At 41.9% G+C, this 17,305-nt stretch overlaps 1 protein-coding gene across 3 annotated transcripts in view; it reads left to right on the top strand.

Annotated features, from left to right (window-relative positions):
• Window positions 1–17,305, top strand: part of CD40 (CD40 molecule) — a 152,751-nt gene that overhangs the window by 121,641 nt on the left and 13,805 nt on the right. For 2 of the 3 annotated variants that reach the window (XM_073606251.1, XM_073606252.1), the window contains exons 7-8: window positions 2,384–2,442; window positions 7,752–7,838. In XM_073606251.1, the coding sequence (XP_073462352.1) occupies window positions 2,384–2,442; window positions 7,752–7,838 (146 nt within the window). The remainder of the gene's footprint in view (window positions 1–2,383; window positions 2,443–7,751; window positions 7,839–17,305) is intronic. The other variant, XM_073606254.1, reaches the window with a different exon arrangement.

Genomic DNA, 17,305 nt, shown 5'->3' with positions numbered 1-17,305 from the left:
GTAGGCTCCCTTACGTATCCGACTCGGGACCCCAGATAGAGTAGACAGGGAGCCCACGAGTGCGGAATGGTATGAGAGCCTGGTGCAGGGATCCGGATCCCGGAAGAGAAGTGGTCCTCCAAACAGCAGGTAGTAGTCAGGAACACCGGAAACAGATGCTGAGCAGGAGCTGTTTAGACTGGTCACACACAAGCAGAGGTCTGCAATGGGCAGGCAGCAGAGGTACAAGAGGAGCAGGAATAAGCGGGGTCAAACAAGCCGGGGTCAGGTTCAGGCAGCAGTCAGGAAGGTCCAATAGGCAAGCCGGGTCGTAACAGATCAGAACTCAGGAACACAGAGAGAGTAACGGAACTTTGGCATAGGAGCTGTTGATCAGGCAGCACTGAGCAGAGATTGCAGCAAGCCTAAATAGGCTGATTGGCGCCAAACGCAGCGCACGTGCGTGCGCCGATACGCACAGACGCCCGCGCACCCGCCCGAGTGCGCCCCCGGACACCGGTGCGCACACCAGCACCACCAGGCACGCACATCCCAATGCCCATTGGCGGACGCGCGCCTGGGCACTACCACGCACACCATAGCCAGTCAGACACACCAGTGCCCCCAGAAGCACGCTCCCCAGCACACACAGGAACGCGCGCGCCAACGGGACCTGGCACGCACCAGCACCCAACCAGGTAACCTCTCTGACACCCGCCCTGGAGTAGGCCTCTCATGTGACCCTGCTTGGTGCCCAACAGGGAGGGAAACATGGAGGGCATGACAACCACCTTGTCACCCTGACCTGCCCTCACCCTGCATGTTGATAAGTGGAAAGGATGGTCCTTACATTCGTAGTCATTGGGAAGAATCCTCCTTACATTGGTGGACAGTGGGAAGAATGCACTTACACTGGTGAACAATAGGAAGAATGAGCCTTACAACTGTGGTCAGTGGAAAGACCTTCTCTTTACAGTGTTGGTCAGTGAAGAGAAGCAGGCGATCAGAAGGCAATATGTCACCTCCTGCACAACTGTTTGTAGAGGGATTTCACACTGAAATCCCTCTTCACCACACCACAACTGCGTAAGCTAGATGCAGTTGGGGCACTGCCCCACCCTACTTATTTCTTGCAATTGAAAGTCTTGCAGCTGTGAAAATGTGTATGGGGCTGCCTGGAGGCCATTTTGTAGGTTTTGACAGGTGGCTGAGATGTGTAAAAATGAGACTTCCGTTCTTTTCGGCACCAACAATACCCATGTGAAAGGTGTTTTATGCCATGTACACACGAGCAGACTTTCCGGCAGAAAAGGTCAGACAGAACGATTCCATCGGACATTCCGATCGTGTGTGGGCTTCATCAGACCTTCATTGGACCTTTTCTGTCGAAAATTCAGACGGACCTAGAAATAGAACATGTTTCAAATCTTTCCGACGGACTCGATTCCTATCACAAAATCAGTTTGTCTGTATGCTAGTCCGACGGACCAAAAACGATGCAAGGGCAGCTATTGGCTACTGGCTATGAACTTCCCTATTCTAATCCGGTCGTACGTCATCACGTTTGAAACAATCGGACTTTGGTTTGATCGTGTGTAGGCAAGTCCGTTTCATTGAAACTCCGGCGCAACTCCGTCGGAACTCTGTCAAAGTCTTTCGGAGTTTAGGCGGACGAGAAGTCCACTTGTGTGTACGCGCCATTAGAGATAGCTAAACATAACTGGTATCAGTGGTTACTTACAGTATAAAAGAGGCTAAAATTTCCCATTGCTCAAGAATCTCCAAGAAACATCTGGAGGAACCCAAATTGAGAAAACCTTAAATAGAAAGGAGCAAAGTTAAATCTGAACTCCAGGCAAACGTAAATACACACATGAAATATAAATGTGGGAACCTACCACAGGATTTTAATTTCTATCCATTCATTCCTGAGATTTACACAGCCCTGTCACAAAGAACAGCCAGGCAAATTACATCACTTAACAATTAAAATTTCTGTTAGTTATACTCTGTAGGAGGGGTACAGTGGTGTCTGCTGTATAACTCCAGGCTGCTCATTGGACAGTGAAGGAGAAGCAGCAAACTGATAAAATCATCCCTCTGCTCATTCTGTTCCCTCCTATCAGCTTTTTCCTTTCAGCACATTTTTATGAAGCACACTTAATTGACTATTAGAACCACCCCTTCCTCTCTCTGAATATCTGAATGCCGCTATACAGGGGATTGCAATAGGTTGGTACCAAGTCAAATACTTACAAGAGTTAAATTTAAAACAAAAAATGTAGCACTGATGACTAACTTGCGGTAGTTTTTTACATGCCACATTTATCCTTTGACTATTGTTGGTTAAATGCAATAAATCCATATGTGGAATATATCACAACTTGTTATGTCTTCGTTCTAGCTGTGGTAGATCACAACTACAAATCCGTCCAGGAACTGACAGAGCTGATGTTGTCTGTGGTAAGTTATTATTCATTGCCTACATACACAATTGTGTTGTGGATTTTAAAGGGAAACCATCATTTATGTATGTGTGTGTATATATGTGTATATATATATATATATATATATATATATATATATATATATATCCACACACATACACACAGTACCTTGAAAAAGTATTCATACCCCTTTTTTCTACAATTTTGTCATGTTACCACCAAAAACGTGAATTAATTTTATTGGGATTTTACCTGATAGATCAACACAAAGTGGCACACAATTTCACTGCAATTACAGCTGCAAGTCTTTTTGGATATGTCTCTACAAGCTTTGCACATCTAGAGAGTGAAATTTTTGCCCATTCTTCTTTGCAAAATAGCTCAAGCTCTGTTAGATTGGATAGAGAGCGTCTATAAACAGCAATTTCATGTCTTGCCACAGATTCTCAATTGAATGTAGGTCTGGACTTTGCCTGGGCCATTCCAACACATGAATATGCTTTGATCTAAACCATTCCATTGTAGCTCTGGCTATATGCTGTAAGGTGAACCTCCACCCCAGTCTCAAGTCTTTTGCAGACTCTAACAGGTTTTCTTCTAAGATTGTCCTGTATTTGGCTCCATCCATCTTCCCATCAACTCTGACCAGCTTCCCTTTTCCTGCTAATGAAAAACATCCCCACAACATGATGCTGTCACCACCATGTTTAACTGTGGGGATGGTGTGTTCAGGGTGATGTACAGTGTTAGTTCTCAGCCACACATAGCGTTTTGCTTTTTAGGTCAAAAAGTTCAATTTTGGTCTCATCTGACCAGAGTACCTTCTTCCACATGTTTGCTGTGTTCCCCACATGGCTTCTCGCAAACTGCAAACTGGACTTCTTATGGCTTTCTTTCAACAATGGCTTTCTTCCTGCCATTCTTCTATAAAGGCCAGATTTGTGGAGTACATGACTAATAATTGTCCTGTGGACAGATTCTCTCACCTGAGCTGTGGATTTCTGCAGCTCCTCCAGAATTACCATGGGCCTCTTGGCTGCTTCTCTGATTAATGCTCTCTCTGCCCAGCCTGTCAGTTTAGGTGGACGGCCATGTCTTGGTGGGTTTGCAGTTGTGCCATACTCTTTCCATTTTGATGGATTGAACAGTGCTCTGTGAGATATTCAAAGCTTGGGATATTTTTTTATTACCTAACCCTGCTTTAAACTTCTCCATAACTTTATCCCTGATCTGTCTGGTGTGTTCCTTGATGCTGGTGTGTTCATGATGCTGTTCACGAAGGTTTTCTAACAAACCTCTGAGGGCTTCACAGAATAGCTGTATTTATACTGAGATTAAATTACACACAGGAGGCAATTGGTTCCACTAGATTTTAGTTAGGGTATCAGAGTAAAGGGTGTGATAATTTAGTTATATATTAGGATCACATTAAATGTCTATTTGTAAAAAAAAATTCTTATAAAAACTTAAACAATTAGGTCAAATATTTGTCAGCATAAACATAGAAATTCTATAAAATTGACCCAAAACCAGCTACACACAGAACAAAGAACATTATACAACCCTCTTGCATGGGAACTCTGGGACAGCCAGCTCAGTACGTAGCTCCTATGATAACACTCAAAATCTCAAACGACAGGATAGGAAAATTGTTTGGTCTCTAAAAACCTCAGGATTTGTTACATACTTTATTACTGGTATCGTGATTTTAGCATCTGCTATGCTACAAAAGCTGGCATTATGGAACTAGAACAATCTTGAAAGCAAATTGTCTTGGAAGTTGATTTGATCATTTAGATTCTATTAACTTTTAACAATGATCACTTACAATTAGTCATTATACATTGTAGAAGTTCCATCTGCTTAAAACGAGGTAAATGACAGCAAAAGACATTTATATACATTTGTTTTAAAGCGGAAATTTTTCTGCATCTTGTTTATACTCTGGACCCATTCTGTTTGCATTTTACTATAGTAAAGACAAGGTTAAGGGTACAAGGATGCTATTAGTTCCTCAATTATGCCCCCCAAATTAAGATTGATTGCAAACAAATTAATCAAATGACCCCTATGCTGTAAGCTACACAGTAGACCGACTGTAAGGCCTTTTTCAAACTGGAGGCAGTTTCTCTCCTTCAGCAGAGCTGTGGCGTTTAGGTATTTAGGAGGTGACTCTGGCACCTCCTGAAAACGTTTCCTTTTTTTTCCCCCAGCCAAGGGATTTTGTATAGAACCATTATTCCACAACCATGGGCCAAGTGTTCTGACTTGCAGTTTCGGCACAGCCCCATTGACTTCAGTGGGTGAGAATGATAGGCAGCGTCACCTGTCAAATTTGCATGCCTGAGAATGCTACAAGCTTTGCATGACCAATTTCACAAAGTTTTAAGATTATACCATCAGTGCAATAAGCTACTGCATACTGCTGTGCAGCACATACCATTGGCTATTTGCTACTTGTTCCATCAGTCTGTACTACTCCTGCCCTTAGGGCCCACTCAGACTTTTGGTGCATTAATGAAAATATTTTAATTAGCACTGTTACACGCTTTAACATGCATTGCCTTAAACCTGCCAGACAGTTTAAAAAAAATCAGATGGTCCTTGCAAGAAAAAAGCCCTTATACTCACCTTTCTGGCAACCCATGTCTCCTACCTCCCATCCAGTCTAGCGATGCAGACTCCTTTAGGCTATATTCCAATGGCCTCACTGTAGCAGCCAGGGTGGCCAATTTGTAGATTCTGAACCCAGCAAACTATCCCCTGCTATTTGGCCATCTGAATGTAGCCTTAAGCAGCCCATAGAGGATTCAATTTTCTTTCCTTCCACCACAGGTGGAAGAAAATAAAATCAATCAATTCTCCCATCAACACAGTCAGTGTTGATGGGGGAATGTCTCCCACAATGCTATTGTGTTCTCTGTGGGGTGGGGGTATCACTGGGAGCTTTCTTGTCTGGTAGAACACAATGATTACTGCTAGTGGCTATAGCTGCTGGCAGTAAAGAATGTGAAAAATTCGACAGGCTGGTTGTACCCAAGTCAATCGATGGATCGACTTGGGTACAATATGCCTGCCCAAACAGGCCGAATTTGGATCTGGGTATGGCTGGCTTAAGACTTCACCTTTCAACATTTCCAGGAGTGTTAATTGCCTGTGTCCCCCACCGTGCGCTATGATTCCTTCCCCAAATCCCTGTATCATTGCTGTGTAGTGAAGGGAGGGGTGGGGTAGAAGATGGAACCACAGATGAATAGGCTGTCAATGCACTGCAACACACCTTTTAATGAACCTACACCATTTTCCCCAATGCAGCACCCCCACACCACAGAAAGGGTACATACAGTGCCCTGGCTAGGTGCTTTGGAATGCCATATAAAATAAATGGCACTTAGTTCTGTGTTTTAAGATGCTTTGCGGTTTTACCCGTTTTACCACAATGCACAGATGTGAATAGAGCCTTGATTAATAATTGCAGGGCATTTTGTTTGCCTGGCTGAGCCAGTAAAATCATCCATAGGTACTTAGACTTAAGAGGTTAGACTGATGTTAATTGCTGTGTGAACACACAGTAGCTGCAGAAATTCCCTTAAAATTCAACTATTTGCAGATATTAAAGGCACAAATCAATGCAATGTAATCATTAATACATCACTAAATGTGTTCTGTGTAAATGCAAGCAGTGTACCTGAATTTAACCTGATATCAGTCTCTTGCAGTCTGCAGTACAGTCTGTACAGCAGAGCTCAGTGATGGGGAGGGAGAAGAAGCACATGGAGCCAATCCGGTGTGTGCTGCAGTGTAAGGAGGATATGATAGGAGGATAGGATAGAATGACAGAGAGATGAGCTCATTAGTGTACTGCTTCTTCTCCACTGTCCAGTCACAGAGTGGGACAGGGAAAAGACCTGTAAGTGAAAATGTAACTGCAGCAAAGAAAAATCAGGTCCCCTTCCCAAACAAGATTGTGCTGTGTAACGGAGGCAATATACAGTTTGAATTTTTTTTTTTATCTGATCAATGTGCATTTCAATCAACCTCCTCCAGATTTTTCTCTATAAAGAGTCATATTGCTGAGTGAGGGTACAGAATTGTGAATTTGCGAATAGTATTCTGTATCTTGATTTTGTTTTATTTAATTTTTTTTTTTTTTTGTGCGGGTACTTGGAAACTCAGATTTGTGAGTTATTATTTACCCAATTTCACTGACCTTCCTTAACCAGCAATTCCGTTACTAATGTTGACTTTTCATTACGCTCATTGTATTTGGCTTTTTGTTACTATTGTAATTCTTTACAAAACATTTCAATAAAATATTATGGAATAAAAAACAAAATAATCGAATCCTACCGATCAATTTGCAATTAGATGCAATTAGATGCAATTTTGATCAGATTTGATTGACCAGTATGGTATATTGTTGATCGTTTGCATCAATCAACTGCACTGGGATACTTTGTTCATGAATATGATCATATTTTGATCAATCAGATTATGAGATGACATGGTGGAAACAGAAATGCAATCGATAAGATACAATTGTAATTTACAATTGTATCTTAAAGTGTAGCTCCACCCAAAAGGGGAAGATCCTCTTGCTTGCTTCCTACCCCCTCCGCTGCCACATTTGGCACCTTTCGGGGGGGGGGGGGGGGAGTAGATAACTGTCAAAACCAGATACCCGCTCCCCCTTCCGTTTCTGGCCACCCGCTGTCCTCTGAGAGACACACAGAGGTCCCAGAAGTAAGCAGGACCATTCAGGAAGCGCAGCACGACTTACGCATGCTTGGTAGGAAACAGGCTGTGAAGTTGCAAGGCTTCACTTCCCGTTTCCCTTAGTGAAGATGCCAGCGCCTGCACCCAGAGCCAATGGATGGATCAGCTTGGGGTGCCGACATCGCGGGTTCCCTGGACAGGGGATTGTCCCTATATTAAAAGTCTATACAGAATTTGTAGCTGCTGACTTTTAATTTTTTTCCCCAGGCTGGACCTCCTCTTTAACAATCAATCAAAAAATCCATTACCTGTGTGTTCCATAGCGATGTGAGGGGTTGTTGACTATAGATCAATTACTTCTATGAGAAGAGATCAATCAGAAAAAAAAATAAAAAATTCATTTTGCGAAGCGTGTATGGCCACCATAAGTCTCAAGACTGGACGGACAGAATTATAAATCCTTTGGCTGCTAAAACAGTTACTTTATATGCATCCCATCTTCAACATTACTTAGCGTTTGTTGGGTGGTGAAAATGTTTTGTTTATATATAGTGTGGCATTTATTTTTTGCAATACATAGTAACATTTTTTTTTTTTATTTTGCTACAGGTCCTCTTCCAAAAAAAAACAGTACTTGGATTTATATTGTGGTGGTCATGTTAGTAGTCATCATTGGTCTAGTACTATTCTTCTTTTGTAAGTCCAGAATATTGATATCTTACTACTTATTGTGTACAGTGTGTTTGACGGCTAATGGAATCGCATGTTGGCTTTTTCTGTCTCTCAGAGATTCTCTTTGACAGGCAAAATTGGTTGTAGTCACCCACAAGTCTTACTAACTTCTGGACCAAATGTGTTGGAGCTTTGATAGGTTGACCTTGGTGGATGTTTGTCTTTTGTTCTAACCTACATAGGGGGTTATTTACGAAAGGCAAATCCACTTTGCACTACTTGGAAGTGCACTTGTACGTGCAGTCACTGCAGATCGCTGTAGATCTGAGGGGAAGCTCTGAAATGAGGGGAAGCTCTGCTGATTTTATCATCCAATCACGTGCAAGCAAAAATGCTGTTTTTTATTTTCCTTGCAGGACCCCCTCAGATCTACAACGACTGCACTTCCAAGTGCACTTGTAGTGCTAAGTGGATTTACGTTTAGTAGATAACCCCCCCCACAGTATATGTAATGCTCCCAGCGAAGCATGAACAAATAAAAACTGGGGAGTCCAAATATAATAGAAAGCCACCTACATTATAGCCTTGTGGGAAGAGCAGAAGCTACAAATTACTGCAAGAGATTTCTGCTCTGGAGTCTAAAAGTTGTATGAAAACTATATAGTGTCCATCCAAATCTTACATATCTGTTCTGGGTAGCGCTGACTTTAAAGGAAAACTTAAACCAAGCCTGTGCTTGTCCTATGCAGAGCAAAATAACAGGATAACTTTAAAGTGGAAGTTCAGATAAACACTAAATCTACTCCCATAACCATTCTAAGCCTACTCTATCTACCTTGCAAAGGAAAGATCAGCATACTTACCTATGCTGAGGGCACTCTGGTCTGGTGACATGATCGGGACCCAGTGCCGGCTTCGGTGAAGAGGAGACCTCAGGGAAAACCGGCTGTAGAGCCTGAGCGATGACGTCACACGTAGGCTTACTATGGGGAATACATTGTTGGCTGTCCCTGCTCTATACTGAAGCCAATGCTGGGACCCGATCATGTGACTGAACATGAGCACCCTCAGAATAGGTAAGTATGGACATCTTTCCTTTGACAGGGTAGATATTATAGGCTTAGAATCTGGGTGGGGGGTAGATTTAAAGTGTTACTAAAACCAGGACCCTGCAGTCACTATATCTGGTCTCCTACAGTACCCAGACTATGTAAATACAATTTTAGTAAATATAAATGGCTAAATACCTTTTCTCATCAGCAGTATATAGCAGTCTTGTGACTTTTATCAGTGTCTGGTAAAGGCTTGTAGGAGGAGTTTTCATCAGGCACTGGCTGACCTATTGGGATGCAGAACCCCTACCCTCTATCTGGATAGCGCTGATTGGCCCTGTGCTGATCACATGCACTCTCTAAAAAAAAAAAAAAGAAAAACTCTCCAGTAATACAAACCAAACTGAGCATGTGCAGCCTGACTCCAGTAACTCTGTCTTATCCGGACATGTTTTGGAGACAGTACAGGAAGGGGAGGATCAGAGAAGACAGGATCAAACAGCCTTTTTACACAATGCAGTGGAACCGCTTCAGTTCCACAGGGAGTATAACAATCATACTTTACTGCATATACAGACTGATTTTACTGTTGTTGGTTTAGTTACACTTTAAGTAGTTAGCATTTGGCTGAACTTTCACTTTAAAGTGGTTGTAAAACATTACATATACCCAGTGAAGTCACAGACCTCAGGTGGTACACAGAGAGGAAACAAATCCTCCTACACACGTTGCACCTGTCTATCTGCAGTCTTCTCTTTTCTACACCTGTCTAGAAGTCCAGACTTTATAAAGCTTGTCTAAACTGTCAGAAAAAAAGGGGATGGAGAGATGAAATTACACCCTATAGAGCTCAGTGAGGAGAGCTCTGAGAGCTGATTATAGGGAAGGGACACACCCCCTTCACACAGCACACAGGAACAGAGGTGAGGCTGTCAGTCAGCTGGAGCTCCCTCCCCTGTCACCATTTTTCTTTTATACCCTGTACACATGGTGTATATAGTGTAGCGCTGGTTAAGATGATGGTTTTTACAAATAAAATATATCAAACAATTGTTCCTAACACCATGTGTTCCAAAATGAAAAGGAACTCCAATAAGCATCTAATGCATAGAAATATAAAAATAAAATAACATAAAATAAAATAAAAGTCCCGCACATGTAATGGGGTTATACACCTCTTGGATGCCAAACTAAAAAGAAGTAATATGTGATAAATGGATCCTCTGTATGGAAGCAATGCAGGCTTACCGGAACTGTTGGACTCAGAGAGACGTATGTCACCTGAGTCAATAACGCTTGTATTGCCACCATGCAATGAAGTGGGGTTTCCCAATAGAACGTTATGGAATCCTGATGTTGTTCTAGGACTCTCAGCAGACCTCTTCCATATGTGACCCGATCTTCATAATGCCTTCCGATGAAGATCGGGTCACATATGGAAGAGGTCTGCTGAGAGTCCTAGAACAACATCAGGATTCCATAACGTTCTATTGGGAAACCCCACTTCATTGCATGGTGGCAATACAAGCGTTATTGACTCAGGTGACATACGTCTCTCTGAGTCCAACAGTTCCGGTAAGCCTGCATTGCTTCCATACGGAGGATCCATTTATCACATATTACTTCTTTTTAGTTTGGCATCCAAGAGGTGTATAACCCCATTACATGTGCGGGACTTTTATTTTATTTTATTTTTATATTTCTATGCATTAGATGCTTATTGGAGTTCCTTTTCAATTTGGAACACATGGTGTTAGGAACAATTGTTTGATATATTTTATTTGTAAAAACCATCATCTTAACCAGCGCTACACTATATACACCTGCCTTATTGACAAATTTCCATGTTTGTTGTGTGAGCTGCTATTGTACAGAGTAAGCGCAGTGTTTTAGGAGATTTTATACCCTGTACACATGACCGGTTTTGCCATCGGAATAAACTCTGAAGGTTTTTCCAATGGAATTCCGATGGAATTCCGCTCAAGCTGTCTTGCATACACACGGTCACACCAAATTCCGACCGTCAAGAGCGTAAAACACGTACGACGGGACTAAAAAAGAAGTTCCATAGCCAGTTCGCCACCCTTTGGGCTCCTTCTGCTAATCTCGTCGGAACAGCGTGCAGACGAGCGTTTTTTCTGATAGTAATTTGTTCCGTCGGAAAAATATAGAACATGTTCTCTATCTAAGTTCGTCTGAATTTTTGACGGAAGAAGTCAGATGGGGCATACACACGGTGGGAATATACGACGAAAAGCTCCCATTGGACTTTTTCTGACAGAAATTCCGACCGTTTGTTCGCGGCATTAGTATCAGGAAAACTTGTCAGGAGGGGATCATGCTGATAGCAGAGGAATGCAGCAGTAGACAGAAATTACACTTAGTGCTCTGGATTGAGACAAGTACACACTATAGAGGGATATGCTTTGTTCATATTTTATGCCTGAGGTTTAGAACAACTTCAAAGTCTAGCCCCCCAGCAGCACATACCATTCAGTGGTTGCTTGGTGATTGGCACAATGCTGTTACATGTAGATGGAAAAGGAATGCCCCATGTAAGCTCCAGCCAGAAATCTGACTTTAGTTTACACAAGCATTTCTCTCCTTGGCCCCCTAAAAGGAGCATCAGGGGAGCAAAGCAAAGGTGAGTATGTAAAGGTAGAGGGAAGGGGGCATTATCCCAGACAGCAAGGATAACTTGCCACAAATTTGTGGCAGTGTTAAATTGTAAGTCTGTTAACTTGCTGCACATTTTCACTGGCAAGTTGTACACTTGCAGAGCACTTGAAATACAAGCTCTAGTTGAAACTTTTCTCATTTGTAGCACATTTGCGTGGCAAGTCTCTAGCAAGAGCAAAGTTGTAGTGGTGAGTCTACAGCAAGAGCTCTACAAGTCTATAACATGAAAATTCAGCCACAGTGCCCCCTGTGGTGGGATGACTATTGCACTACATAACTGAACCAGAACTTGCAGCAGACTTGCAGAATGTTTGCAAAGAAAGTTGATCTGGAGTCATGCAATGCGGACTTGCTGCAATTGTCCAACAAACTTGTGAAGCCTGGCAAGTCCAGCAATAGCTTAGCAAGTCATTTTCAAACTTGCAGCACAATTGCTTGCTATCTGGTTATAGTGAGCCTATTTCAAAAGCACAGGTTCACTTTAAGGAAACCTGCACTTGGAGCACGTTTTCAACCTTTTTCAGTCATGGTACCTTCCTAAATCCTGAGCACTTCAGACTAAAATGTAAACATTTGTAAAAAAACAAAATAAATCTGCACGAGGTAATGATAATAATAAAAAAAAAGTGTATAAAATTACACAGTACAGAAGCAGCACTCAGTAGGCGTCCAAATACAAAACAACAGAAAAATGTATATACATAAATCCTGTTGCGCTTCCTTGAAAACCAGCAAAAGTGCAGGAAACAACCAAATTATACCATAACTCAATATATAATGTTGCATTAAATATATACTGGTGAACATTCCTTTTCCTCTCTCCATGGTCCATTTATGATGTTTTGAGGAGTTGTGATGCCTGCCTGAAGGGGTTCATCTGACAGTTACCCCGGATAGCCCTCATGCTTTTATGACCTTTATGTTAAAGCTGTGATATCTCCCGGAAGAGGCTGTCTTTAGTGTTGGAGCATAGGAGTGTTCACATGTGACTTCCAATCAACATTTCTTCACCTGTGGATTGACTTTGTTTCTATTGTGAAGTTTTCTATGTATACTAATATATTTGTTTGCAATTGTGGGATATTATTTTATATCATTGCATTTTTATTCACTGATTTGTTCGCCAGTATATATTTTCTGAGACATTATATATTGAGTAATGGTATATTTTGGTTGTTTATTGCACTTTTATTGGTTCATATATTTAAGGCTGGAACCCAGTCTTAAATATATGAACCAATAAAAGTGCAATAAATTTTGCATACTATTGCGAAATGGATGCGGGTTTCCCCACATCCAATTCGCACGTCAGGAGCCTGTGACCGACTCTCAATGGAGCCGGTTCACACATCACCGGGACGGCTGTGGAGCGAATTGCACAGGAGTCCTGTGCGTCATCTGCTCTGTTTCAGGTCCAAATTCAGCCAAAAATTCCGGCCCAAATCCATCCTGAAACAGTGAACAGGGACGCACCGGATCCCTGCTGTGAGCCGCTCCACATGGAGGTGTGAACCCAGCCTAAAGGGGAAGAAATGTAAATATTATTTAGCAATGGGTTTCCTTAGCCCAGGCTGATGCACACAATCACCTTAATGAAAGTGTCTTCACATCAGAAGCCCCACTTCCTATCATAGGCCCCCATCACTAGGGTTGCCACCTCATCCCTTTAAAACCAAACACATATTAATTACACTGTGGCTGATTAAGGTGGTAATTAAACTCACTTGGTGCCTTATCTGCATCAAATTAGCCTCAGAACCTGTGTAATGAATATGTATTTGGGTTTCAAAGGATGAGGTGGCAACCCTACCCATCACATTAGAGCACCCCCATACATTAGAGTTCCCACTATACATGAGAGCCTCCTATCACATCAAGGTACCCCCTTAACTGAGTCCAGTCATCACATCAGTGTTCCCCATCATAGAGCCCCCAATCCCAGAGTCCTCCCATTGTGGAGTCCAGCCATGACATCAGAGTCCCCCATCATAGAGCCCCCAAATCACACAGTCCCTCTCATCCCTCTCCTCACAGAGCCCCCAGTAACACAGTCCCTCTTCATACCCTATATTACCAAACTTATTGGAGTGCCTGTCTTTACACACACATGAACTTTAATGGCATCCCAGTCTTATGCCCCGTACACACGGTTGGACTTTGTTCGGACATTCCGACAACGAAATCCATGGATTTTTTCCGACGGATGTTGGCTCAAACTTGTCTTGCATACACACGGTCACACAAAGTTGTTGGAAAATCCGATCATTCTAAACGCAGTGACGTAAAACACGTACATCGGGTCTATAAACGGGGCAGTGGCCAATAGCTTTCATCTCTTTATTTATTGTGAGCATGCATGGCACTTTGTCCGTCGGATTTGTGTACACACGATCTGAATTTCCGACAACGGATTTTGTTATCGGAAAATTTTATATCCTACTCTCAAACGGTGTGTCGGAAAATCCGATGGAAAATGTGTGATGGAGCCTACACACGGTCAGAATTTCCGACAACAAGGTCCTAGTACACATTTTCCATCTGAAAATCCGACCGTGTGTACAGGGCATTAGTCTGTGGAGTCCAATATTGAGTTGGCCCACCCTTTGCAGCTATAACAGCTTCAACTCTTCTGGGAAGGCTGTCCATAAGATTTAGGAGTGTGTCTATGGGAATGTTTGACCATTCTTCCAGAAGAGCATTTGTAAGATCAGGCACTGATGTGCATGAGAAGGCCTGGCTCACAGTCTCCACTCTAATTCATCCCAAAGGTGTTCTATTGGGGTTGAGGTGCAGGCCATTCAAGTTCCTCCACCCCAAACTCGCTCACCCATGTCTTTATGGACCTTGCTTTGTGCACTGGTATGCAGTCATGTTGGAACAGGAAGGGGCTATCCCTAAACTGTTCCCACAAAGTTGGGAGCATGAAATTGTCCAAGATGTCTTGGTATGTTGACGCCTTAAGAGTTCCCTTCACTGGAACTAAGGGGCCAAGCCCAACCCCTGAAATACAACCCCACACCATAATCCCCCCTCCACCAAATGATTTGGACTAGTGCACAATGCAAGGTCCATAAAGACATGGATGAGTGAGTTTGGGTTGGAGAAACTTGACTGACCTGAACAGAGTCCTGACTTCAACCCTATAGAACACCTTTGGGAAGAATTAGAGCGGAAGCTACGAGCCAGGCCTTCTCGTCCACATCAGTGCCTGACCTCACAAATGCTCTTATGGAAGAATGGTCAAACATTCCCATAGACGCACTCCTAAATCTTATGGACAGCCTTCCCAGAAGAGTTGAAGCTGTTATAGCTGCAAAGGGTGGGCCAACTCAATATTAAACCCTACGGACTAAGACTGGGATGCCATTAAAGTTCATGTGCATGTAAACTCAGATGTCCCAATACTTTTGCTAATATAGTTGATCAGAACCCTACCTTTTGACTCCAGCAGCATAGTGGAAGGTGGGAGGTGGAGCCGTTCTGGAGGAGGCAAACTTCTGTGCTCTACTGAATGCTGGGAGCGGCCCTACATGCCATCTGCCCTGGATCTGCATAGTGCATTGCCATGGTGAGGGTGAGTCAACACCACAGCAACAAATGATGCCTTGCATCCTGGCCCCAGAGCATCTTTATTTTTTATGATGCTGATCCATGGCAAATTAGGCCCCATGCTCGCCATCTTGAGAAACAAAGACTTAAAGGAATATGTGGACTGCTGTTGCTGACTCGCTTTTTTAAAATATTGTTTGCTTAGCCTGTCATGCTGACAAGTGGCTTCCAGAATTTCTAAGTCACTAACCTGCAATAAGTATAAAATTCAGGGGCAGGGTTGCCAACAGTCAGTAAATTTACAGACAGTTTGTAAAAATCAGTGATTTTTTACAACTGTCTGTAAATATCAGGGGCTGATAATTTGTAATGCTGTGTTGACTTTTTAAGTGTAAACCAGATAAATTACTTGTTATGGCTATTGTCATTGTTTTAATATCATGTTTATAGTCTTTAAATATCAGTTTTCTTCGTTTAGTTCTGCCATTTTTCAGAATGTCAGTAAGAAATTTGCTCCATCAGAAAATTTGCCATGTTTGTCAGTAAAAAAAATGCTGTGGGAGTTTGGCAACAGGGGTTCAGACTTTATTTGCTACATAATTGTTCTATGTCGATGATTCAGAAAGTATTGAACCCAAAGACAGCCAGGCAACTAGTTTTTCCTTGGGGATGTAATCAATGGTGGCCTTGTTTTTTAGTACAAATTTCCTTGAAAGAACGAATAAGGTAAAAAAAGGAATACTATAACAGTAAACCTAGGTCGGACTTTAAAGGCATAGGAAACAACAAAGAGGTATGAGAATAAACACTATTTATTGAAAAATACACAACATGAATAGAACAATACAGAAAAATGAAAAATCATGTATACTGATACATAATGTGCAGTGTGCCCTTGTGTATCTACGCGTTTCACCGTTAGGCTTCTTCAGGATACAGTCAAGGTTCTACAGATAGCAAATAAAAAGAACGGACCTCACTGTCTGAAAATAGAACATATAGGTTTTAAAATGGTGATATACCACTGTACATTTAAAAAATTGATTTTCGTCAACAGGAGATAACCATAATGTAGGTGGATATATACAAAATTAAGTATCCAGAAACTGGTTCAGAGGGCTCACTGCACATTATGTACCAGTATACAGTGGAACCTCGGATTACGAGCATAATCCGTTCCAGGAGTATGCTCGTAATCCAAAGTACTCGCATATCAAAGCGAGTTTTTCCATTGAAGTCAATGGAAATGAAAATAATTTGTTCCGCATTGACTTCAATGGGATGCAATACCGCATGCGGCCAGACGCGGCAAGACAACACTCACAAACCGAGTTAGGAGTTTTAGAAATACAGTGCTCATTTTGCGAAACACTCATTAACCGCATTACTCGCAAACCTAGGTTCCACTGTACATGATTTTTAATTTTTCTGTATTGTTCTATTCATGTTGTGTATTTTTCAATAAATAGTGTTTATTCTCATACCTCTTTGTTGTTTCCTATGCCTTTAAAGTCCGACCTAGGTTTACTGTTATAGTACACCTTTTTTTCCTTATTCATTCCCTCAATTTACGGATGTGGCTATGTGAGTGCGTTCCTTTTCTGTTCATTATTCCTTGAAAGAACCCCACACTGTTCTGCAAATAATGTGTTGCGTGAGTCCAGTGAGGTTTTAATATTGCATAGATCTGCGCGATTAATCGTCAAGAATCGTTATTGCGATTTTTTTCCCTGTTGCGATCTTGACAAAAGTGTTTCACGATTCTTTCTATGCAAAGAATTCTCCCTGCACTTCTGAAGCCACAGCCGTCACAAGAAAGGAAGAAAAAAAACGGGCAGTCTGCCAAGAATTACAACATTCTTTAGCAGTGGAACTAAGTATAAACATTGTAACAATTTGTCAAAGGAATAGACTTCATGTATAAATGAGGAAAGTTTAACCACTTAAACACTAAACCTTTTTCTGACATTTGTTGGTTTCAAGTTAAAATCTTTTTTGCTAGAAAATTACTTAGAACCCCCAAACATTATATATATATATATATTTTAATAGAGACCCTAGAGAGTAAAATGGTGGTTGTTGCAATATTTTATGTCACACTGTATTTGCGCAGCGGTCTTTCAAATGCAATTTTTTTGGAAAAAATTACTTTAATGAATTAAAAAAAAACTAACCAGTAAACTTAGCCCATTTTTTTTTTTTGCATAATGT

Source organism: Aquarana catesbeiana, linkage group LG12 (assembly GCF_042186555.1).
Source record: "Aquarana catesbeiana isolate 2022-GZ linkage group LG12, ASM4218655v1, whole genome shotgun sequence".
NCBI classification, from domain to species: domain Eukaryota; kingdom Metazoa; phylum Chordata; class Amphibia; order Anura; family Ranidae; genus Aquarana; species Aquarana catesbeiana.
The sequence above is the reverse complement of the archived record's forward strand: the minus strand, read 5'-3'. Positions and strand labels throughout refer to the sequence as shown.